The sequence below is a fragment of the Triturus cristatus genome, chromosome 5_2 (genome assembly GCF_964204655.1).
Source record: "Triturus cristatus chromosome 5_2, aTriCri1.1, whole genome shotgun sequence".
In the NCBI taxonomy this organism is placed as follows: Eukaryota; Metazoa; Chordata; class Amphibia; order Caudata; family Salamandridae; genus Triturus; species Triturus cristatus.
The window spans coordinates 1,073,758,158-1,073,771,495 of NC_140588.1; the positions used below are offsets into that span (position 1 = coordinate 1,073,758,158).

General features: G+C 52.9%; 1 protein-coding gene across 1 annotated transcript in view; it reads right to left on the reverse strand.

Moving 5' to 3' along the window:
- LOC146829692 (serine protease 23-like) overlaps window positions 1-13,338 on the reverse strand; it is a 1,412,546-nt gene that overhangs the window by 172,194 nt on the left and 1,227,014 nt on the right. Inside the window, exon 12 of the mRNA XM_085608396.1 lies at window positions 9,003-9,060. Coding sequence (XP_085464522.1) covers window positions 9,003-9,060 — 58 coding nt within the window. The remainder of the gene's footprint in view (window positions 1-9,002; window positions 9,061-13,338) is intronic.

The following is a 13,338-nucleotide window of genomic DNA, read 5'->3' on the forward strand; positions in this document are numbered from 1 at the left end:
CGACTTCCCCATATTCATCCTGAATCCTGATACCGCCGCGAATGTAGTCAATTCCTCGATACAAGCCGGCAGGGCCCGAAGCGGATCCTCCAAGGAGAAGATCACATCATCAGCATATAAGCTGACTGCGTGATAAAACCCGCCCATTTTCACTCCCTTTACCTCTGGGTTGTTCCGTACGCGCTGTGCGAAAGGCTCCATGTATAAGGCGAAGAGTAAAGGCGACAGCGGGCATCCCTGCCTCGTGCCTCTCTCGATGTTGAAGCTCCCGGAGCTGCAGCCATTGACCCTCACAACTGCGGTCGGGGATCCATAACAGTTGAATATCATGTTGCGGAACTTGTCCCTTATCCCTATTTTCGCCAACACCCGCTCTAGGTAAGGCCAATGCACTCGGTCTAATGCTTTTTCAGCGTCCACTGCCATCAACATTCTCTCACCCCGGATCCGCGACGCCTTTTCGATAATATGTGTAATCCGCTTGGTGTTGTCTACCGTCTGCCTCCCCGGGACAACGCCCGCCTGGTCCGGATCTATAAGCCCCGGCAAAAGGGGGGCTAGGCGGGCTGCCAGGATCCCCGTGTACAGTTTAAGATCTACATTCAGGAGGGATATCGGCCTGTAGGAGCCGCATTGTGATCTGTCCTTCCCCGGTTTAGGGATGACCGTCAGGGACGCCCGCAGCAGATACGGCGGCATGGCCCCCGGTTCCGCGAAGGTGTTAAAGAGGCGCGTGAGAATCGGTGCGAGTGTGGTGCAAAAAGTTTTATAGAAGAGGGCGGTATAGCCATCCGGTCCCGGGGATTTACCGTACTTAAGTTTGGCTATGGCGGAGATCACCTCCTCCACTCGAATGTCCCTGTCCAGACTCTCCGCTTGCAGCGGTGTCAGCGATGGCAGCGCGACCGAGTCTAGGTACCTTTGCGTTGCGGGCATGTCCGGGGGGTCCCCGGCATAGAGGTCAGCGTAGTACTGGTGAAAACGTTCCGCGATATGAGCGTCCTCTGTGACTGCAGACCCCGTGGGGTCGGTGATCATCTTCACCAGGTGTTTCTGTCTCGCCATTCTGAGCCTGCTTGCCAACAATCGGCCGCACCTGTCTCCCCCAGTGTAGTAGGCGTGCTTAAGACGGAGCGCTGCGTATTCCACGCGGTCCATATCCAGGGCCACCAGGGTCTTTCTAGCCCCCTGAAGCTGCCGCCAAATCCGGAGAGCCCCCGTTCGGCGATGCATCTGCTCCAGTTCTCTGACTTTCTGCGTGAGTTCCTCTCGCTTACTCCGTCTCTGTGCATTGTCTGCCGCCGATATCGCGATGAATTCCCCCCGCAATACTGCTTTCAGAGCAGCCCATTGAGTCGCCCTGGAGGTATCCGGGTTCTCATTGTGGGATTGATATTCCCGAATCGCGGTCGTCACTTGCTTGACCACATCTCCTCTGTATAATAAGGTGTCCCGCAGACGCCACACCCGGGAGGTACTGGAAATTGGCGGCAACAAAAATGTAGCCGATACGGGGGCATGGTCCGACATAGAGATCACCCCTATCTCCGCCGCCGTGGCGAGAGTGCTAACCGGACCGGTGACCAGAAAGTGGTCTAGCCGTGCGTACGTTTTATGTGTGTGTGTGAGTAGTACGAATAGTCCCGTTCCGCCGGGTGTAGGTGGCGCCACAGGTCCATCAAGCCCATGTCTGCCAATTGAGCCCTGCTTCCCGCCGAGAATTCCCCCGCCTGCGGCGAACGTTGGGCGGATCTATCCAGTGTCGAGTCGAAGACTAAGTTAAAGTCCCCCCCTAGGGTGATGTGCCGGTCAGGGGTAGCCGTAACGTCCCCCAGTGCCGCGTTAAGAAATTGGTCTTGCCGCTCGTTCGGGCCGTATAGGGACCCAATTGTGAAGGCGATACCCGCCACTTTGAATCTATAGACCAATAGTCGACCCCGCTGCTCCGCTTGTTTATGGAGGACTTCTCCCCGGAAGCGTCGAGCCACCAAGATCGCCACCCCAGCAGTTTTAGTGTTATTGGAAGAGAAGAGCTGTGTGGGAAATTTGTGAGAGCGCAGCCTAGCCCCGTCCTTCGGTAGGAGATGCGTTTCTTGAAGGAGACAGATATCTGCCTGAGTATTCTCTAATAAGGAGAGCACCGCACGCCGTTTGGTCGGGTTGTTGAGGCCCCGAACGTTAAGCGTAACTATCTTAAGACTGGTGGGTGTCATGTGAGAAGACAAGTGTGCCCGCGCCGTGCCCTCCTTGTGCCGCAGACAATGTCAGTGAGGTTTCCATCCCCGCCTTAAAGTCGGTTCCGCACTGGACAATGCCCCCCCCTCCCCTCCACCTTCCCCTCCCATGCCCCTCCCCCGTAGGGTTCCCGCTCTCCCTTCCCCTTCCCGCCTTAACTGCAACAAAACCAACTCTTCCCCCCCCCCCCACCAACCCACTCCCTAACAACGAACTATCAACATGGAATTCCTTCCCCTCTGAACCTCCCTCCCTAGCCCCAGTTCCCGGATCCTCATAGTCCAAGTCCGGTCCCCAAGGGGACAAGTCTTTGGTAAAACACTCCAGTGGACGTTAGGCCGCCCTCCCCCCCCCCGCCAGCCCCCTCCCCCCCCGGCCCCAAACCTGAAAGCTGAAGTAGGCTGTTGCGATCTCCCTCCAGAGTGCTCCTACGCCGTCAGCGCAATGTCGCTGGAGCCAGTGTTCTCGGCTACCTCTGGTTCTGCGTTGGCTGTACTAGCCCGGATGGTGGGCGTGTCCGGCCGTGCCGGTCGGTCTCGGGAGCGCTGCCTGGACACTCGCCGCCAGCCTCCCCCTCCAGAGCGCCCCCAGCGCTGCGAGGTTGTGTCCTCCTCTCCAGCTGTCAGGCCCAGGACTCCGCACGTCTCCTGTAGGGAGCGCAGTTGATGCAGGACCCCGTTCCATCGGAAGATGAGTCTAAAGGGGTGGCCCCAGGCGTAGGGTGTGCGATGTTCTCGCAGGAAGTCTGTAGCTATTTTGAATGTCCTCCGTTTCTGGAGCGTGATTGCCGACAGGTCCTGGTATAAGGCCACCGAGTGTCCCCGGAAAGTCAAGGGCTGTCGCTTACGTGCCTCTGCCATTATGCGCTCTTTAAGTGGGTAGTCCGGGAGGTAGGCTAGGATGTCCGGGGGTGGCGTCGACCCCCTCCTTTGTGCCCCCACTCTGTGTGCCCTGTCTATTCGAATGGGAAACTCCTCCGGCTCCCCCAGGACCTCCCGGAACAGCTCTCTCAAATAGCCTGCAATGTCCGTTCCCTCTTCCGCCGATGGAACCCCGCGAACACTTATGTTGTTTCGCCGAGACCTGTTTTCTAGGTCTTCTGCATGTGCTTGGAGATCAATCTGCTGGTCCCTGAGTCGCAGCACCTCCTGTTGTAGCTGTTCAAACTCCTCATCCCTCCGTTGGCCTGTATCCTCCACCGCGGCTACCCGTTCGCCCAGGCTATCCACCTCTCGTCGGATTTCCCGCACTTCGCTGGCTACTTCTTTGTTCAGGGTTTGGAAGTCCTCCCTCAGAGATCCGAAGAGGGATTCCATAAAGGACCGGGTGAGCGGGGGTTCCCCCCCATCGGGGTCCGGAGCATTGCTGGAGGTGTGGGGCGATTGCTGCCCTCTGTCCGTTCTGTGCGATTGTCGACCCAGGAGCTCAGGGAGAGTGCGCTCCCCCTTCCTCCCTCCCCTGCTGCCTGCCATGTCCGCAGGGCTGGGACGCGAAGCGAATCTGCCGCGTTGCCGGCCCCTCGCCGGATCGGTCATTACCTGATCCAGGCGCCCGTGGCCTACTCCGGCTCGTCCCGTGGGGGTCCACCGTAAGGCACTTCGCTCCTAGTGGTCCTTGTCCCGGCCCCTCTCTGGCCTGCTCCCGTGCGCCCAAGCTCCCCACCGCTGCCTCCGCACTCTCGCTGCTGCCGCGATCACCAGATGGGGACGCCGTCGGTGTGTCCACTCGCTCGTCACCTCGTGGGGCCGGCCTCCGCTGCCCCCTACGGTCCCGAATTTTGCCACCAGCCCCCGGGTCCCGTCGCCACACTGGTACCTCGTGCTCAGGCTTCCTCCTCCCGTGCAGTCCTCTCTCGAGGCCAGCCCTAGGCAGGGCGCGTGCCTTCCGGGGCCTGGTCACCCCTTTGCCCCTCACCGATGGTGTGATCACTCCGCCTTTGCCGCTGCCGGTGCTCGCATTCGGGCCCCGGTCCTCAACCTCACCGGGTAGCAGGCCTCTTCGTCAAGTCCGGTCCTCGCGTGGCCGCCCTCCCCGCACCTGGCCCGGCACCTCGCCTCTTCTCGGCGATCTCTTCCCCAGTGAGCCGGCGAGCACCGACAGCGCGTCCGTGTGCTTCAGCGCCTGGCACGACCTCCTCCCAGCGCTCTGCCGTCTCCGCTGCTCCGTCTCACAGAAGGCCAGGGGGGCGGTTCGCGTTAGCACCAAGTCCGGAGGCTCAGAGGCCCGGCAGCCGGCCAGAGGGTCGTCCCCTCACCGCTCCAGTGTTCTTCCCCCTCCGTGGGCACAGCCGCTGGCCACCTGTCCTTCCTTCCCCAGCCGGCTTATTCACGCCGCCACCGTTCTCCGGGGAGACTCACTTGCCTCCGTCCGTCGCGGCGCCTCGCCATATCCTCACAGCCCGTCGGGCCGGGCCTCTCCTCCCGCGGCCGCCGGGCTGTCGCTCCCCCACCAGGGCCAACTCTCGATCTCTGCTGCGAGCGATCGTGTCTCGCCGCCGCCCTCGGCACGGCCCCACCAGCGAGTCCGGGCTCTCGCGTAAATTTCTGGCCAGGAGCGCTGTTGCCCGGCCCGGCTCGAAGCTCCGCCCTCTCCCGGCGTCTCAACTCCCGCGGCTCTCTGCTCCCCGCCGAGGCGACCTGGGGGTCCCGAGCCTCCTCACGGCTCCCCGCTTGCGCTTCGCCGTCCCCGCTGCTGGTTTTCGTCACTGCATGGGGGAGATACTGCTGCTAGACCGGGGCTAGGGGCCCAACGGAGCGGGAGCCGGCAGGGAAAGCGTGCGCTCACTCCGCCATCTTGGCCACGCCCCATCAATTCAACATTTAAAACATTTTAGGCCCAAAAGCTCTTAACATGGGTCCGTATGGGAGAAAAAGTGTTAGTGGTTTTTCAGGTAAGTACACAACTTACGAGTGGGAGTTTTAGAGGTTAGGACCAAGGTTCCCTAAAGTCTAGATGGGCACTCGAATTGCACTACCAGTGGCACTGGGGTGGCCGGGTGCAAAGTGCAGGGGCCAATGTTAGCCAATGGGGCTAAGGGGGCCTTTGGTTAGGGACTGCTTCTGAGCAAGCCAAACGGGTGTGGGAGCAAAGCACCTGGTGTTAAGGTCAGCACTGCGGGGGCAAATGACCAGCACAGGAGCTGCACCACCAGCGGCACTGGGGCGGCCGGGTGCAGGGTGCAAAAAGGATGTCGGGTACTCTGTGCTTTTCAGGTTCTGTGAAGTTGCTGCAGGCTCGGGCAGGGAGACTTCCTGAAGGCGACCACAGGCTGGAGAGGTAAGTTGGGTTCTTGGGGGATGCCTAGACACCATCGGTTTGGCCACCCAAGGCTGTGGGGCATCGTGTGCAGGTGTGTCTTCTGGCGTTATGTTTCATACCAGCACTTCTCGCAGTCGGGGGGACCCTTCAGGTTGAGGCCGCAGGCGTTGTCTCGAACCTTGAGGGAGGTCGGGGATCACCATATCGCAGGACAGGATCACTGGCAGACCTCCTTGTGGTGTTGGGCCACTCTAACTCGGGCCATGGGCATTGGGTGCAGTGTGGTGCATAATCACGATTTCGCCGGAATCCGGATTTTGGTCTTGGAGTCTTTGTTGAGCAAATCCGGTGCTCACAGGAGACAGAGTCTGTAAGGCGAGTGCAGGACAGGTCCTCTGGGCTCTGGGGGGATACTGGCTGCTGGACACACTGGTTTCTTCGCTGTAGGAAGGTCGGAGTCAGGACAGGCCGGTCGGGTTGGGGCCAAAGCAGTAGGTGTCTTCTTCTTCTGGGGTCAGCACGGCTGTTTGATTCTTCTTCTTTCTTCCTCCGCAGTGCACAGGCAAGACGGATTGCATTATTGAGGGTCCGGCAGCGCAAGAATACAGTCCATGTTTTACTTAAATATGGTGATTTGCTAACCATGGCCTCTGCAGCAGTGTTGGGTAGAATAATTTGCTTGGACAGTGTGTTTGGAGCCAATAAAGCTTTCTTCAAAAACTTCTGACACGGCCTCTTGTTGTCATATAAGGTCATTACAATAAAGTTTGCCTTCGCTGGAAGGTTTGACTTCTGAAGAAGTCACAATACGCCCCCTCCGTGTGTAAATCTCTGACGTGGCAAAGTGGGATAGGTCTTTATCTCACTTTGGGAGACGCCCCTAATTACGTCAGTGTGTGATGGTGTTTATGGAAGTTGGCTTAAATACTTTCAAATTTGAATGGAAGCGGTACGCCAATTGGGAGACAAACTTCCCACACCGCTGTTGGCATCTCTCGGCACCTTGTTTTAGGATATTGGCAGATACAAGTAAGTCTTGGTGCTGGTTTTCTTTCTGTTGGTCGTACTTTTTTCGCCGTTTTCTTTTGGTATGGATGTGAATTTAGCAGAACATGGTGTGTTCCGTTGAGGGTCTGTTGATTGAGGTATCATCTGCACGGCGGGAATATTCTTCCGGAGTACATACCTGCGGTATGCATGACTTGTACAATGTATTACGAAAAGAGTGCTAACTGGGCCTATAGTTTTGTGAAGCACTGCTCGTGACAAAGGGGTCGTTTGAAAATGTGGCATGCCTTCAAGGTACATGGGGAATTTAAAGGGCACACGGTGATATGACTAGGGGTGGGCGGAATTTGCGTAATTGCGTTACTCAAATCTCCGCGAAACGGTAAAAAATCTCCGCGAACACGCAGAAATTCCGCGAACACGCGGAATTGCTTGCTCGCGATGCTTTTTTCCTGTTCGCAATTGCTGTTTGCGTGCTCGAGGAGAAATATCTCGCGAACATGCATTTTGAGAACGCGAACAAGCAAAAATTTTGCGAAATCGCGGAAAGCAGACTTTCGAGCAATTTCGCGTTCTCCGCAGAACGTGAAATTACGCAAATTCCGCAAATTCCGCGAGCGGAACGGAATTTGCCGCCCAGGCCTAGATATGACACTCATTTGTCTGACTTTATCGGATATAATGAACTAGACCTTACTTCATAAACATTTGATCTTCACCAGATATGAATCAAGCAACTGTTTTTCACCGGATATAATGAACTAGACTTTGTTTTTAAAGCAAACATCAGGGGAAAATATTGGCGCATATTACATTTGCGGGTCTAAGGATTTCTCAGACGGAAGGGGCCATCCATACTTGCTTAGTTAAGCAAGCCAATCAGCTGTCATCATAATAAAACAAGGTAGGCATTGCCAAAGCCAAAAGGCTGGCAAGCCATGCTAGACTAATTGGCTTTATCAATGCAAATTCCTGATCCTGGCTTCACTCAGTCTAGCCTTTCTGTGGCAGCCTTCTTGCAATAGCTTCTCTCCTCTGGTAGGTGGGACCATCTGCCTCTTTCTTTCTGTGGCAACTCTTGCAATACCTTCCCTCTTCTGGTAGGTACCACTATTGCCTCTGTCGCTTCTCTATCGTGCCCATGAACATCATAACAGCAAGCCACAAAAGGGCTCCACTTATGAGTCCAGACAACAGTTTTTCATTTTTTTTATAACAACAAAAGACACGATCTAAAGCAAAGCTCCTATCTATTTGGTTTTTTTCCTTCACCACAAAATGCAAAGCTTTCCATACCACACAATTCAAATGCACGCATTTCCAATCCACACAACATAATAAAACACCAAACCACATACATAAACTTAACAAAACTATTTCACTACACACCACACACATCCAATCCACACCACAAAATTCCACATCATGCCACAAGAAATACAACAGCACACCACATAATTTACCTACACTGCATGCCATTCAACAAAACAAAATACATTCCACATTATTGCACTCCAAAACCAACAAGCCCAATAATTACTATACACATAATTTCCACAGCACACCATGCCACATAATTACAGTACACAAATCCACTCCACACAACACAGTTCCACAACCCACAATACCAAAACTAAAACAATACAACACACAAATTTCCACTGAACACCATATACTTACACTCCATAACACATAGGTAATAGGCACTGCCATTTACAGTGCCAATAGCTCAAACTCAAACAAATGCGAGACCTATTGCATTTCCCATGCTTGTTTTAAATAGTTTCCCCCCTCAGTAAACACACCATATCAGTGGTATAAAGCACAAACAGGCGAATGCTTCCTCCAAGTGAAATTATGTCACGACTGCACAAATAAAATGACCACTTGTCGTACTGCAGGAAGGGAAACATCCTTACGTCACGAATGACACAATCATCCAATGGCTGATAAGAGTGATCAACGGCTCAACAATGAATGGGTGATCTTACTGCCCATCCGAATAGATTGCATGAGCTCTAGGAGACAGCTAACACTGGCTCTGATGGACCTAAATAAGATAGCTGTTACACTGGGTAAGAGAGGAAGCCAGTTGAGCCAGAAAGCACAGCTAGTTGCAGTGTGTGGGGCTGTTTTATGTGAGACAGTTTTATTAAGACTCCAAAGACGGTTAGTCTGTAAAGATTGAGGGAACTTGTGTATTCATTTTCCATGGACTCTGAAACACCACGTCAGAGAATGCAGCAGGCGTTTGTGGTTCATGTAATTTCAGAGCAGGTTGTAATAAATGTCCCTTCTTACAAACTAAAAGCAGTGCCTGTAAAGTCTGCTACATGAAGAACAAAACATTAGCCATATTATCTAGAAGTATATCACAAACAAAAATGCACAGAAAGGGATGTTATTGAAGTGCACGGCCTCCTCTATATCATGCATGAGATCGGTTTCCACATGCACAGAGAGCACTCTAAACATTGGATTCATGTGTTCACGCTGCTTACCTGCATCTCCTGTCCTGTAGAATATTTCTTGTCCATTTTACCAATTTCATAGCTTTGGCTAGAGAGGAGAGAATACCAATACATTGGCGTGAATTCATGTGATAAAAGCAGAGTGAACCTCTCCCCATTCCCTGGTTAAAGGTCACAGGTTTTTACAGATTGCAGAAAGTGCCTCAGTCCACGAACATATTCACTGTCACACTCAACCAGGGTGCTTTAGTGGCGGCTCCTTCACTAAGGCGGACGAGCGTCGCCCCACTGCTTTCAGCAGTGTAAATAAAGGATAAATACAATTATAATAACTCGTTATTATCATTTTATTTTTTCCTGCTGATTTAGCTTTGTGGGGCGGGGCCGAGCTCTCTGCTCTTAGATCAGGAGGATGCGTGGTAGGCACTCTGTAAGTGTGCATGACTGTTTGGCCGGCCGTCTCCAGCCGGCCAAACAGCCATGCGCACTTTGCATGTTCTCTACCCAGGCTGCATTACAGCCTGGGTAGAGAACATGCCCAGGCTCCCAGCACTGGCTGAGCGTCGAACCACGTCGCTCAGACCAATCAAAACGCTGCATTGCAGTGTTGTGATTGGCTATGGGGAGCCTGGGTGCTTGCTGTTCTTTTTTTTTCTTTATCCCCCAGCCTCACTACTGCCGATCCGTGCCTGCCACCACTTACTTTAAACAGCGCCACCGAATCAACGGGCACAAATACAATGTACCCCTGGTTCCGCGCTAGCACTGATAAGAAGCTGAGGGCAAAAGGTACTTGCATGGGCACCTACCACTAGGTTTAACCTAGTGGTAGTTGACTGTGCAAGTCTGTGCACACACCTTTGAACAATTTTTTCAAATATTTTGTGCATAGGTGTAAATCAAGGAACATACACCAGAGTCCAGGTGCAAACTATATTGCTTGAAGGTTTTACGCATGAGTTTAAATGACACCTCGAAGTGCATTTAAAGTTTTTGGAAAGTTATGTGCTACTCATAGTTAGCACAACAAAGTCCTTAGCAGATGCACAAATCATTGTAAAAAATTAATCAGATCCATCCTATCGAACAAGTTACCTACCTTTTGTAACATCTTATCTGGTAGAGACTCTATCTAGCCTCAGATTCCTTACCTTAGTATTATCCCCAGGAGTCAGACTGGATCCGGAAATCTTTCTTGAGCTCTACCCCTTTGCGCCGGTAGGTGGCGTCGTTTGGCTCCACGTGGCGTCATCCGCACCGGAAGTGATGTGCGCAGTGCCTATATAGGTGCAACCCGCAGAATGCTGACGTCAGTTACTTTTCTTGGCTTCCACGCCAGAAGTGCGGAGCTACGAAGTACACTGACCACTGGTGTAGACAACTAGGGCCCTGAAAGGGTAAAGCGCTGTCCCTAGAAATCTGTTCCCGCAGTGGATAGGATGGGTAGGTCGGTAAGGAATCTGCAGCTAGATAGAGTCTCTACCAGACAAAGTAACTAGTTCATCTGATAAGGGTTCTAGGCACAGATTCCTTACCTTAGACTAGATACCCAAGCAATACCTCACCCAAGGTGGGTCTCCATGACCAATTTCACAAGAGTCCTGCAGGACAGAACGAGCAAAATGCCCATGTCTACCGACCTGATTGTCCAGGTAGTAGTGTTTGCTCACGTCGCAGCCTGGCAGATGTCCAGGCCTGGAACTCTGCGAGCTAACGCAGTGGTTGCAGCTTTAGTTCTGGCGGAATGAGCATGCAATTCCTTGGAGGGTTGTTTCTTACCCAATGCATAGCAGATTTTGATACAAAGCACAATCCATCGTGAGACAGTCCTCTTCTGTACAGCCCTTCCTTTTTTCACTCTGACATATCCCACGAAGAGTTGGTCATCCACCCGGAACTCCCGTGTGCAATCAAGGTAGGACAACAACGCTCTTTGTGGGTCCAGGCGGTGAAGTTGCTCCTCTTCCTTGGAGGGATGAGGCGAAACGTAAAAAGTAGACAGTGATGGAGTTGTCTATTGAGAGGGAGTGACCACTTTCGGGAGAAAGGAAGCTCTCGTACGAAGCACCAGTTTGCCTGGGTAGATGTTCATATAAGGAGGCTTGGATGACAAGGCCTTAAGCTCATTGATTCTCCAGGCAGATATTATAGCCACAAGAAAGGCTGTCTTGATGGTAAGGAGCCTGAGTGGACAACTGTGCACATGCTCAAAGCGACTCCACATAAGGAAAGTGAAGACGAGATGGAGGTCCCACTGGGGCATAATAAAGGGAGAAGGTGGAAACAAATGCTGTAAACCTTCCAGAAACCTATTTACAATAGGGGATTTGAAAAGAGATGGCTGATCAGCCAACCACAGAAAAGGTGACATAGCAAAGAGATAGCCCTTTAGAGTGCCCAAAGCAGAGACCTGCTTGGAAAGGGAAAGGATGAAAGGGAGACTCTGAGAAATGGGGGCAGAAAGGGAGTCAATTTGTCTTTCTGTACACCATGCCACAAATTTTGTTCAATGGCGCGCATAAACCATCTTGGGGGAGGGACACCTGGCTGCCAAGATACCGTCACAGACTTCGAGAGAAAGGTTGAAAGCTGCCAACTGTCGCCGCTCAATCTCCACGCAAGATGGGGAGCGTTGACAGGTTCGGGTGGAGAACCCTCCCCTGCTGCTACGACTGGAGTTCCTGCTGAAGGGGCAGCCTGATTAGAGGACTGATGGCCATGTTCACCAGCTGGGGATACCAGACTCTCTGTTCTCAGTTCAGAGCCACAAGGATGACTTTGGCCCAGTCGTTCCTGATCTTCTTGAAAACTTTGGGAAGGAGAGGTATGGGCAGAAAGGCATGGAGGAGGCCTGAGCTCCACCCGAGACGAAAAGCATCCCTGAGTGAGAGAAGTCTTGGATACTCCAGCACCCAGAACTGCTGGCATTGCCCATTTACAGTGGTGCCGAACACATCTAACCAAAGCTTTTCCCACTGCTGAAAGAAACTTTGCACCATCTCCGGATGGAGACACCATTTGTGATCTGCTTTCCATCTTCGGCAGACTTCGTCATCTCTGGTGTTCCAAGAGATTGCCAGATGTTGAACCACCTGAGAAATTCTCTGACATTCCAGCCATGTCCAGAGACGCAGGGCCTCTTGACAAAAGGTCCACGACCCGACCCGACCCCGCCCTTTTGTTGCAGTACCACATGACAGATGTGGTCCTTAAACACCTGCACTAGCCTTCCCTTGATGTATGCTAGAAAGGCTTTTAATACCAGATGGATCACCTGGAGCTCCAACAGGTTGATGCGGGATCCAGATTCTGCCAGAGACCAGAGGCCTCTGATCACCGCCTCTCCCAAATGGTCGCCCCATCCCAGGACTGACACATCTGTCCCCACTGTCAGATCTGGTTTGGGAAGGAAGAGGGGTCAGCTGCTGACCCTGTCACGGGTCGTTAACCACCACTGCAGATCTAGTGTAGTTCCCGCTGAGATCTGGACCATGTTGGAGAGATCCCCTGATGCTGCACCAACTGAAACTTCAGGTCCAACTGCAGAGCCCACATATGCCAATTGGCATGCATCACTAGCAGGATGCAAGAGGCCATGAGGCCCAGCAGCCTTAGAGTAAGTCTCACTGAAATCCAGGATAGAGGCTGAAACATTGTGTCATAACCTGAATATCCTGGACTCGCCGTTCAGGAGAATAGGACTGAAACTGCACCATGTCCAGAACAGCTCAGATGAAAGGAAGCATAGTAAACCCCAGCGAATGTAGGAGGTCCACCGTAGTCTGGGGATGGAAGACAAACTCCTTGGGGCTAGCCTGCATTCAACAACCAGTCGTTGAGATAGGGGAAGACTGGCACCTCTGATCTCTGCAGATGATCTGCACCCACCGTCATCGCATTTTTGATCATCGAGCAGCACTGGTGAGGCAAAAGGGGAGCACAGCGAACTGAAAGTGCTTGCGGCCCACTGAGAACCGCAGGTAATGCCTGTAGGCAGGCAGGATGGGAATGTGGAAATATGCGTCCTGCAAGTTCAATACTATCATACAGTTTCTTGGGCCCAGGGCAGACAGGACTTGAGCCAGAGTGAGCAATTTGAACTTCTCCTTCTTGTTGAAGAAATTGAGGAAGAGCAGGTCGAGGATAGGTCGAAGACCTCAGTCCTTCGTGGGTACCAGAAAGTAGCGGGAATAGCAACTACCACCTACTTCTGACATCTGCACTCTCACTATGGCTCCTTTGGCCAAAAGAGCTGTCACTTCCGGGTGAAGAAGGGATAGGTGGTCCTGCGTCAGCCTGTCGTAAGTAGGTGGCATGGAGGGAGGGGTAGTCTTGAAGAGGAGGGAGTAGCCTCTTCAGACAATCC